Source organism: Etheostoma spectabile, chromosome 3 (genome assembly GCF_008692095.1).
Source record: "Etheostoma spectabile isolate EspeVRDwgs_2016 chromosome 3, UIUC_Espe_1.0, whole genome shotgun sequence".
Classification (NCBI taxonomy): domain Eukaryota; kingdom Metazoa; phylum Chordata; class Actinopteri; order Perciformes; family Percidae; genus Etheostoma; species Etheostoma spectabile.
The window spans coordinates 7,736,554-7,748,028 of NC_045735.1; the positions used below are offsets into that span (position 1 = coordinate 7,736,554).

The 11,475-nt window shown below is 38.4% G+C and overlaps 1 protein-coding gene across 3 annotated transcripts in view; it reads right to left on the reverse strand.

The window, feature by feature from the left end:
• lsamp (limbic system associated membrane protein) overlaps positions 1-11,475 on the reverse strand; it is a 713,356-nt gene that overhangs the window by 32,981 nt on the left and 668,900 nt on the right. For all 3 annotated transcript variants that reach the window (XM_032503218.1, XM_032503209.1, XM_032503200.1), the window contains one exon: positions 3,098-3,223. In XM_032503218.1, coding sequence (XP_032359109.1) covers positions 3,098-3,223 — 126 coding nt within the window. The remainder of the gene's footprint in view (positions 1-3,097; positions 3,224-11,475) is intronic.

An 11,475-nucleotide genomic window follows, 5' to 3' on the forward strand; every position in this document is an offset into this window, starting at 1 on the left:
CAATTGTCAAAAAAGGTGAAAATGACTGATCAGAATTTCTGTGAGCCCTTCTGGAACGTTTTGTCTAATCAACAGTCCCAAATCCCACCCATATTCACAGTATAAAAGACAACAGAAGCCAGATCAAGAAATTAATTAATTAACATATAATGCCACTCTACATTTAAGCAACTAAATGTTGAAATGGGAAAAATGATCTACCATATTATTATTCAATATTTTTTTATTATACCATATTATTGTTCAGCCATATTCACACTGTTGTCCATGCAGCACTCCTAAGGTTGCTGTACTCTAAAGTTAAAAGCAGAGGAGAGATTGCCACAGTTGGCTTATAGCTGCTCATGGAATAATACATTTCCCAAGGGTTTTTTCTAAATATGTGTGTGTTGAGTCTATGACTAATACTCAAGTCGTAGTCTATTTGCAACATATTAATAAGCTTGTTAATAATGACAGACAGGGGCGCCTGGATAGCTCACCTGGTTAAGCGTGCCCAGTGCACAGTGCTTCATCGTTTGTTTGCCTGTTGCTAATTTGAGACCGTTCCTGAAGCAGGTTAGCACAAGTTACTAGTGAAAAGATGCAATTTTGCCGCTTAATGTACTTCAGTTGTTTGTTTATCTGCTGAGATGGATAACTCTGCTGACCAGCAAATCTGATTTATTGTATTGTTTTCTGTGACTAAGATGTAAGAAGCTACATTACTTAAACTTCAAAATCTCATTCTTCAGCTGCCACTAATATGTACAGTATAACCTGTTTTGCAGGCCTTGATGTATGCAGTTACTGCATCCTCTTGATAATATGTGTTTACTACTTCATTTAAAAATAAGAGTAAAAAGAGTATTGTGCTTTAAAGTAATCACAAAAATAGAAACCACTATACGTAAAACTTTATGGTGACTTGAGCTCGATCATCACACTGTAGAATTGAGACTTGACTCTGGCTCTTAGCAAAAGACTCGAGTCTTGACTTGGACTGGCATTTTAAGACTCAAGAACATCTGTGGTTAGTTGAGAGCCTGGCTAGCTGAGTGAAGCGGCGCTACCGCCGAGGCAGGCAAAGGCGTGAAGCAGCTATGACCACATGTTGCCAGACATTATTATCTCTCTCAGCAGTCCTCCACACGCTTGAACTGGCTTATGGATTCTGGGGTAAAAGACACCCGCAAAACAACAACAAAAATAACAACATTGCCAGTGTTTGCAAATGTTGTGGTATCCCCATCTCTGGAGGCACATGTGCTATGTGTAGAATTACAGAATCCAGTCCTGCCAGGATGTTGACAGGATTTTTCCTCTGTCACACTCTTTTACCATTCACACTGTTTTGAACAAAGGCATGTCGAAGGTGGTCTTCCCACTATTTTCTCAACAAAATATTGAGAGAAAAAAGAACAATGGAAAATATAACTACTTTATAGAATAAATTGCAGAGATGTAGTTCGTAAGCCCCAGTCCATTGCAGTTTGAATAATCTACTATTGGAAATTGCTTTTTCCTTCCATCTACAGTACACATTTCCATCCGTATTCTGAGACAAAGCTATTTAAACCTGCAAAGGAGCTTTTAGCTTGCACTACTGTAAAGCAGCCAGTCAGATCCATGTGGCTCACATGATTAAGCTAAACAGATCACTCTCCTTTAATGCAAACAGACAAAAGAAGCAAATACACCCATCCAAGTTGCTCGGCTTCCAGGTGCATGAAACAGATGTAGGCTATTTGATGGAACGTGTCTGGAGCGCTGACAAACTGATTCAGTAATTGATAAAGACATACAAATAGAATTGCTTTCAATCGGCACAAGGCTGTTATCAATCTGCGATGTTGTTAAGTCACGCATCTTCATTCTTCACACTACAAGCTTATTATTGGTGGGAGACATTACTTTTCACTGAAATTGGATCAAATCCCAAAGCAACCCTATCGCCACAGTATTGCCACTGTAAGCGCACGTATATGGAGAGATGTCAACAACACCACCTGTACAGTACACCCTTTGATAGCATGTACAAACAGCAACATGGCTATCATACATGAAAACCTATTATATAAGAGACTCAGCCCATATTAGATAAATAAAAATACAAAATAAAAAGTAAACCTTCCCTAACTAATGCAAAGCTACTATCTGTAACCGAATAAAACAATATTTTTTATCTGCATTCAGATTTTTCCAGATATGGACAGGTCCTGCTTTTATGTTTTCTACAGACATACATTCCTCATTCGTATGAGTTTACTGCTCACAAAATAAAAACAAATACAAAAATAAAGCATGGTTTGAGGAAGACATTTTACCAGGGAAAATACAAGTTAGAATTGCATTAGGACATATCCCATTATGTCATAAAAATAGAAAGAGGTTGTGTGCATGTAGTGGGAGGAGGCTCAGAAGTGTCATTTAAAGTGTCTATAAAAATAATTAAGAAAGCTTTTAACAAAAATCTGACACACTCTCTTAACTAATTTGCATGAACTTTTGATATGGCCCCTTACTTCAGCTCGTCAGTTTCTTGCCCACTGTCAATCGAGTGCCAGGATTCAATATCAGACCAGGAGATAAAAATAACAAATAATAACAGATGCCAACATCAGTCAATCCTGCAGTAGCCCATAAATCTGGTGAAGACATCATGGAAATTGATGTTGCTTTGGTTGCTAGCAGTTTCGGTTTTCATTGTACTGACAATAAAAACTACTTTGATCCTAACGATAACGTCTGAATCTCATGATTATGATCCAAGACCGTATGATTGTAATTAATAGACATTAAATATCCACTGTAAACACTGTTTTTGGAGTGTGTGAAAATTGAATGTGTCATTTGTGGCATTTGTATGTAAGTAATATTACTGCTAATAATACTGTTTGTATCTGTTCAGAGTGCAATATCTGTTCATATCTGAATAATGTAGTATTTTGCCTCTGTAAGCCTTAAGCATAGCAGGCCCCAACAGCGAGATTCAGTTTCACTTAAAAAATAAAAACAATATGAAAAAAAAATCTGGTATTTAGATGATGACAAAAATCTGTCACAGACATCTGGACTTGACACAAATGATAATGAGCACTGATTGGATGATTCTTACCTGAGGGGTTGAGCAGCCGCCAGTTGATTGCAGGGTCCGGCCTGCCACTAGCCAAACAACTGAGTGTCACGTTACTGCCCTCATTCACTGTGATGTCTTCTGACACCTTGTAGATGTTGGCTGGGACTGGAGAAACAAGATAAATGACATCAAGGTTAATACATCTGCTACTAGTTATGAAACAGAGTTTAAAGAGCAAATTTTGTTTTATCTCACACAGACCCAGATTTAAGAGATTTGACATTTTTGAGCTTGTGTTCATAACTTGAAAAGCAATAGTTTTATTCATCTTTCTGTAAAACACCTTTCAACTCAACAAAATAACTGAGACATTGCCATTATAAAAAAAAAAACAACTAGTTTATTATGCCAGGTGCTTTGCTCCCATAAGAACCATTACCATCTCTTCAAAGAAACTATTGGCTAAAACACAGAGATAAAAAGAGAATAAAATTCACACACAAGCTGACCTTGATTCTCTCATTGAAAGGAAGAATTTTGGAAAAGCTTTGGAGAACCTTTACTCCTCCTGCTTTAGCCCTCAGAGGTACTTAGAGTAAACTTTTCAACCCAGGATCCAAATAAGCAATTTAACATCCTGCCGCGGGACTTGAGCTCATGAAAACAGATTGCTTCTCTTGTCATATGGGGACCCACCAGACACTTGGCTGGGATTCAGAGTTCAGACTGATACCTTCAAAAAAGTAGGATTAAAGAGGCTCTATGCAGTTTTGGCCATTTCTTTGCTGTTTTCTCACATGTTTCTCTATAGAGCTCCCCCTACAGCTTCAAAGTAGATATTTGGCAGCTCCTATGTTTAGTTGTCGCTCAGTCAGTCCGGCGTTTCCTCTTTCTCTGTTCCTCTGACAATGCTTCTCTAGCTTTCTGCTTCTTTTTTTGCGGTCTCAGCCATGACATTAGTGTGAAAAACTCCATTGCTCCCTTGTAAGCCGTTTCCTGAATTGGCGTATGTCCGCATTGCCATGAAGCAAATCGTTACATCGCAAGACCTGATATCACGCAATCCTTCGTTACGCTGAGGCCGACGAGCCAACTCGAAAAAAGTCACATGTCTCTGAAGCTGTTCAGTTAAGGTAAATTAACCTAAAAAACTGCATAGTTCCCCTTTAATATACAAATCAAATCTGAAGAAGTACAATGAGGAATCATTTCATGTGTGTACGTATGCAACACATATGTTTCTTACATGTATTATTAGCTATTTAGTAGCTTTTTCATTTCAAAGCAGAGGTTTTATTGTTCTCCTGCCTCGTGATCTCGATCTACTCCTCACTCCCACACCGACAAACTAGAGAGATGGAGCTGGAGGAAGAAACCTTAACTCAGACAAAAAACAACTCAGATGAATTAAGAAGGTGCAGTCTGTTTTAAAGCGAGTCAGCAGCAAAGATGCAATCAATCATGAAGGATGTAGACGGCATGCATCACAGTTTCCACAAACGGTGGGTAAAGGTATCGTATATACAGCTATGAGGCCAGAATATACAAATAATGATCAATGACTTTGGAATATGATAAATGTTGGAGCATGCATAACGCAGGCAAATGAAGAGTGAACGTTTTTTCTCTAAACTTTGAATAAGCAAATTAACTATTCTAACTCAATGTATGCTTGTATGTGTTTGTGTCAGGTCTGCATTCCTTTGGGTTGCACTGTGTTACACCAGCTATGTGTAAGTTCTCTGCTGAGTTAAGCTTAATTCATGTTTGCTGTGGTGTTTTGGGTGTGTCCGCCATAAAATAACGTCACCACGTCGTTTCCAGAGCGAAGGCTCCGCGAGCTGTAGCAGTGTGGTCGTGCACCTCTGAATGTTTGTAACTACACGTCCACTGTGCTTTCAATTCAACACGGTCGGTTGGGAAGAGCAGGTTCATCTGTACAACCGTCTGTATGATTCATCACATACAGACCACAGTGAGTCAAACAGCCTTTAATATGTGGTCAGAGAGTCACACCACATTGGAAAAACATGAGAGATCGTTTTGTCGAAGCTAAAAAATGGCTTCAATGAAAGACTGTTCTTAACGGTGTAAAAGGCAGACAGTCATTTTGATTTGGAGATAAAAAACAGTCATGTTAATGATTAGATTAGATAAATGTAATGTTTCGCAGCACGTCATTGTTTAACATGGATGACTTTCCTACTGTTGCCAGGCAGCCTGCTTTTTCTTTACTTCCAGTCTCTTCTTCTCTACTACTTCTTGCCTATTTACAGATTATTTTGACTGTTTGGTGTTTTGGAGAATACTGCAGTGAACAATGCGTTGAGCATAAACTTCTCCATGCATGCTCGTAGCGCGCAGTATGAAAGCCTGAAAATCTGCATTGGGAAGTTTGTTGGGGTGGTGGATGGGTCAAACAACACAGGACTTTCACTCAGGAGACTGGAGCTCTTGACCCGCGTGTCACGATTCCTAAACCCAACCGTCCCATTCTTCTTTTCCTAAACCCAACCAGTCCGCTCTATACAGCCATCCCATTCTTCTTTGCTAAACGCAACCTGTTGTTGTCCCGCCCACCCACGACCTTCACCTTAACTTAAGGGTCCGTGTTCATTTCACAGAATTATTTTGTGGGCCCATCACTGAATTTTCTGCGATTTCGTGAAACTGCCACAGGGGTTTCACGCAATTCTGTGAGATCAGGTTGTGTTTTAAATTAATGACTATGATTCTGTGATTTAATTTTATTTTTGTAATGCATAAATCACAACTTACACATAATTTATCTTATAACAAGGCTATATTTAAACATACACACAGCTGGTGCAACAGGCCGTTGTTTCTTTCAGTGTTTAAGTGAGTCTTAAGCCTGCACCCATCAGTGTATCTCTGTGTCAATCAACGTATCAATAGCCTTGCACATTATGAACAAAACAAATAATTAGGTTTAACTGCAACCCATCCTTGCATGTTGTTCTTAGGAAACCAAACAATGCGTAACAAGTTTGGTTGTGTCACTCTCCTGAAATGGGGAAATATACCCGTAACAGTTTGTAGTGCTATTGTAAATAATTGTCTATGTAACATATCTGTTATGATGCTTTTGTATATATTCCACTGTAGCAGACCCCTATAAAGTAAGAAAGGATAGTAACATGTTTTAACCGGAGTAAAAGTGGAGCAACTTACTTTAAAGTTAACTGTTACACTTTCAATTATCTCCATCTCCATCTACTATTCTTTGATAAGTTGTCATTGAAGTCAGAGACACTTACATCAAGAAATTGACTTCTTTGATTTGAGGGAACTCTCAAAGGATACAAACAGTTCCCCATAATACACATCCATAAATATCAAATTGTTGTTAAATCAACAATAGCTAAACTATAGCAAATACAAAGGAGGTTGGGGTGAAAAAGGGAACTGTGGCTGCACATGGCGTTGGTTTTGGCTGATTAATAGTGAGAAGTCACACTTGTTGTTACAATGGCTGTGCTGTACACCTGCATGGATATGAGTGGATCTTACTAGTCAGAATGAACCGGCTGGTGCCAATCAGGTAATGCAAACACAGTTTCAGTACTCCTGTGAAAACGCTATGCTACATATATGACAAATAAATGTGTTGTGTAACCATATGTTTTCTAGGTGAACCCCATGTCTACATGGATATTATCCATCACATGTGTTTGTAAGGCACGGCTACACATCAAATGCTTGTTACTAACCTAGCTCTGGGGAGTCATTCCGGAGTCCTTATGTTCTTTTTCCCAGCATGTTCCCTTGGATCAGAGAGGCTCCGAAATCAGGGTAGCAGCTGTCGCCATGGTCCTGCTACACGTTCTGTGATGCCATGTTCAACTGCTACAGCAGTGCCCTGTAGTCTGCTAGCCTACGTCTGCTGTGCCTTGGAATGCGCACAGCGTCCTGCTATGCCATGAACTACTACAAGAACTGCTACAAACTACTAATTTTTTCTATTTTTTTTTATGCCACTCTCATTCTAACCCCAACCGGCCCGTCAGGCACCGCCTACCAAGAGCTGGGTCAGACCGAGGTTTCTGCCTAAAGGAAGTTTTTCCTCGCCACTGTCGCACTGTTGTTCTCTGGAGGAAACTACTAGAACTGTTGGGTCCTTGTAAATTCGGAGTGTGGTCTATCTGTAAGTGTCTTGAGATAACTCTTGTTATGAATTGATACTATAAATAAAATTGAATTGAATTGAAATCAAATGTGTCTTAATTTTCTAATAGCCCTGGTTACCATCAAAATAAAAATATGCAAAAAGGTGCAAAGAGTTGATATTCAATATATTCATATTCAAGTCCTTTGAACATTGGCTGCTTGAGCCTTTGAAATGTACTGGTGCATGTTATCATAAACACGCAGACTTATGATGCATTCTAGCAAAGTCCAAACATTGTTTCTCGTTTGTTTCAAAGGCGACTATTGTTCACCCAGTGCAGCTAGTCCTATGATCCACACTTAACCTGCATTCATCACCTGTTGTGTATTGAGCACAGATCAGCTTGTCATTCAAAGTCAAATTATAAATAATGCTCAAGTTCTCCTAGTTTTTGTACTATTTACTGCACCTTTACCCACACACAATCAATTATTTACTATTTTTTTAAATTGTTAAAATGTTGTTAAAATGTTAACAAATCATAGCTATTCTAGTGAGATGTTGGTCCGAGATTGGAAGCTATTAGAAGAAGAGAGCTGCACACTTTTAATTCAATTGTCTTGCTGTTTTGTGTTTGAATCATTCTTAAAAATTAAAACACATCGAACAACTCCTCTCCAGTACACCATGCCTGATTTACCGATTGTTTTGGGTTCTCTTGCCTTGATCAGTGTGGTGCCCGAGGCTGTATCCACTGTTTCTTGAAGTAAGATACAGCCCCTTTTTTAACCATCATAAGTGTGCCTTTACATTGTATGTCATTCATTTTCAGTGTGGAAATGTGTGTTAAATGTCAATTTTTATAAAATATAATTGCATTAGATTGTGCGGCTTTGACCTGCACCTTCCATGGCAGTGCATTAAACCTTAATTGCCACGGTTACACTCTCTGTAGACCAGACTCACATTAATTGTTCCCATCCAAATCATTTAAGCATAAAAAGCAGGGTTGGGTAGTAAACCATTAAACCTTATGGGTTACCTGCTTAAAAGCGTCAGAACAGCACAATCAGTTACATAAAGCTGGTGTTGAGAGTAACATACTCTGCCAACTCTCAACAACTGTTGTCAATTTGCTCATAAACAGGGCACTTAAACCCCAACTGCTCCATTAAAGTTACTCAGTGGTCCTACAATAAATGCAAGAAAGTCGTACTCCTGTTGTGGGTGATATCCTTGCCAGCATGGGCTTCTTCTTGCAGGGAGGCACATTTCTAGTTTTGCACTTTTAATTTTGGAAGTTTCTTTAAAGACTCATCTTGATTTACTCCACAAAAAACAAACAAAAACACATAGGAAATGTATAGTAAAAGCATTTAAAGGTGCCCTACCACACATATTTCATTACTTTGTGGTAATGTCTGAAGTTCTACTATGGACTTTGTAACATTTTTTGTGGAAAAAATGCCTTGGGTACCTTGTTTCAAGCCATTCTAGCGTGGTATAGAAAGCTGGCAGGAAGACTCGGCTTGATTTGTGCCAGTTCTCATTAATATTCAACGAGCTAAGATGCTTAACTCTGACTGGCTAACAGCTAGCCAATGACAGCCTGGCTATCAGTATCCTTTACCCAGCGCAACGGGCGAGCTCATGAAGAGTAATGAGCTCAGGCAACAAGACATTAGACGGACCAGCTTTTGTAATTGGCCAGATTTCTCTGCTTATTTCTTTTCAGTGGCTAGAGCTGACAGAGGAGGTAGCAGTTCATAACATTCTAACATATTTCAAAAAATGCAAGTATAAATGGTTTTGTGTGGCAGGGCACCTTTAAGAGGTCCTCAAGTTGTAAACACATTTGTGAGAGTGGCATCATGTGGGAATATATATGCTATCTAAATCTGATAGGAGTTGCCGTGTTGGATTGAAATAAAGCTGCCACGTTCCTCCATATCGACCCTGTTTTCTAAGAAACAATATTTCAGTGTTTATCTCTTTCAGATTGTTTCTCCAACAAGGTTATTATTGAAGCTTTGTCTCTACAGCATCACTTACAGCCTCCCCCAACTAACATCCCCAAGTAACCCATCTCTCTAATACCAACAGACAAGAGTCCTTTTCACAACCGTAACAAACAGCAGTTTAAATGAAGTCATACAGAGTTATAGATGTAGTCAAATGACCAAGACAAAATGAAGATGTGTTTTCCAGATATGGGGAGATGGAAAAGGGGGGACACGATTAAGGTGACAAAGAATCCAATTGTATTTTTTTCCTGCTCAAAAACAATCAAAATGGGGTGGGAAAGTTGATTGGCTGAGTGGGATGTGTGACTGGAGAACTAATTCTCACAAGCATAGATACAAATGGATCGGGTAAGAAACAACTGCTCATACTCTGATAACCCTGTCACCTCTATAAATGGGAGGGAAGGGAATAGGAACGATGAATGAATGCAATGAAGAAAGGAAGAAAATAGTAAAGAAAAAGAAGTGTGAATGACATTTCAGCTTTAGTCGCCATATAGTGCCTGGTGTCACGCTGTCAGGGGGAAGAAAGAGAAGAAAGTAGTGAATTGTAATCTTAGTCATAGGTCAACCTTCAAGGAACAATGTTGGAAAGGGCATCTCTTTGAAAAGCACTTTACCTCTGAAACTACAGGATGGATACATACCATGGGGATACACGGCACGCTCCGCTAATGTTTCCCTATAGTTGTGGTTTGTGTGAATTATGGTATAGCCACATGGGTGGGCTGAAAAACACCCACGTTTACTGTCACACCACGTTGTGTGGGGCACACTCACTTTCATATGTGTCAGACATCTACACCTTGGAGAATTTCTTTTCTAATTTCGTTTCTTTTGATTTCACTTTTCTCATACACTCCCCAAATAAAATTCATTTTTATTCAAAGACAAATATAATCAGCTACAGTATATGGGAGTATGTTTACGTCTTCAGGTTTGACAGGTTTCAGCCCTGGTTCCCTAAAAAAAACCTGGCTAATGATCCCCTGTTTGGTTTAGTTTTTTCCAATTCCTCAAAAATAATGAATCTCTGATGAAAATTTTACAAATACACTGACCATGCTTTCTACCTGAATATTAATGTAAACTTCAAAGAAAGAAAAAAAGAAAGACAGAGAGTGAGAAAGAGCAGAGAGAGCAAGAGTAATTAGGAGGAAATGTGTTTGTGTTTGCAGGTTTGTGCATTAAATCTGTATCTGCCTTGAAAAGATAGAGAGAGAGAGAGAGAGAGAGAGAGAGAGAGAGAGAGAGAGAGAGAGAGAGAGAGAGTGCAACAGGCATTTCCTTTCCATTCATTACTGGTTATATTTGCATGCACCTAATATTGCAACTATTGCCAAATATTTTAGTCAGGTTTGAATGAAAAATTTCAAATTAATGGGTTTATGTGGAGCAGCAATTAGGGACAAACAGATGTCAGGACTGACTATCATCAATGCAAGTATTCCACATGTGTTTTAAGTGGTTGTCAACCAATCAAAAACAATAACAGACAGTAAGTGAAGAACTCCTAATGCTATTGTGCGTAATGGTTCTGCACAATAAACATTTTAAATTGGGAGGATCAATCCCGTAACATCCAGGAGAGATTCATTAATTTAAGGTGATATGATTTCATGCAGTTTAAAATCAGTGTTAGATGACAGATACTGGCTAAAATAATCCATGTTTTTTTTTTTCAAATAAGATTATAGAGTGTTATTGTGTCTCTTACTATCATCACATTGAAATATTTTTTTAAAGCCAATAAACATTAATCTGCAATTGTGTGTAATTAATTATTAGACAATCCAGCCCAGTATCCCTAGGAATTACATCATAACAATGAATGGTATTACCAACGCAGTAAGTAATATTCCCCAGATGTGGAAAGCAAAGGGTATATTTTTAACCATCACAGAGTTATAATTAACATTTGCATTTTAATTTATCGTAACTGCAATCTTTCCCTAACCTTAACCCAGTGTTGCAGTTGCCTCACCCTAACTATTCCCTACCCATTGCATTTACCATAACCACAATCTCTAACCTTAACAATACTAGTTGCATCCACAGGTGCAGAAAGCAAACATTTTTATGTTGCATTGAACGTGAAAAAAACTATAACCAATAGTAATCCAGGGTTCTGAAAAAAATGTAATTATGCATAAATAAATGTATGAATTTGTACAGCCAGTAAAAACATTTACCACATATGTTAACAATATGCTTATAATATAGGAGTGGAAAATGGAGAAATTAGGAAAAAAGACAATCTTCAA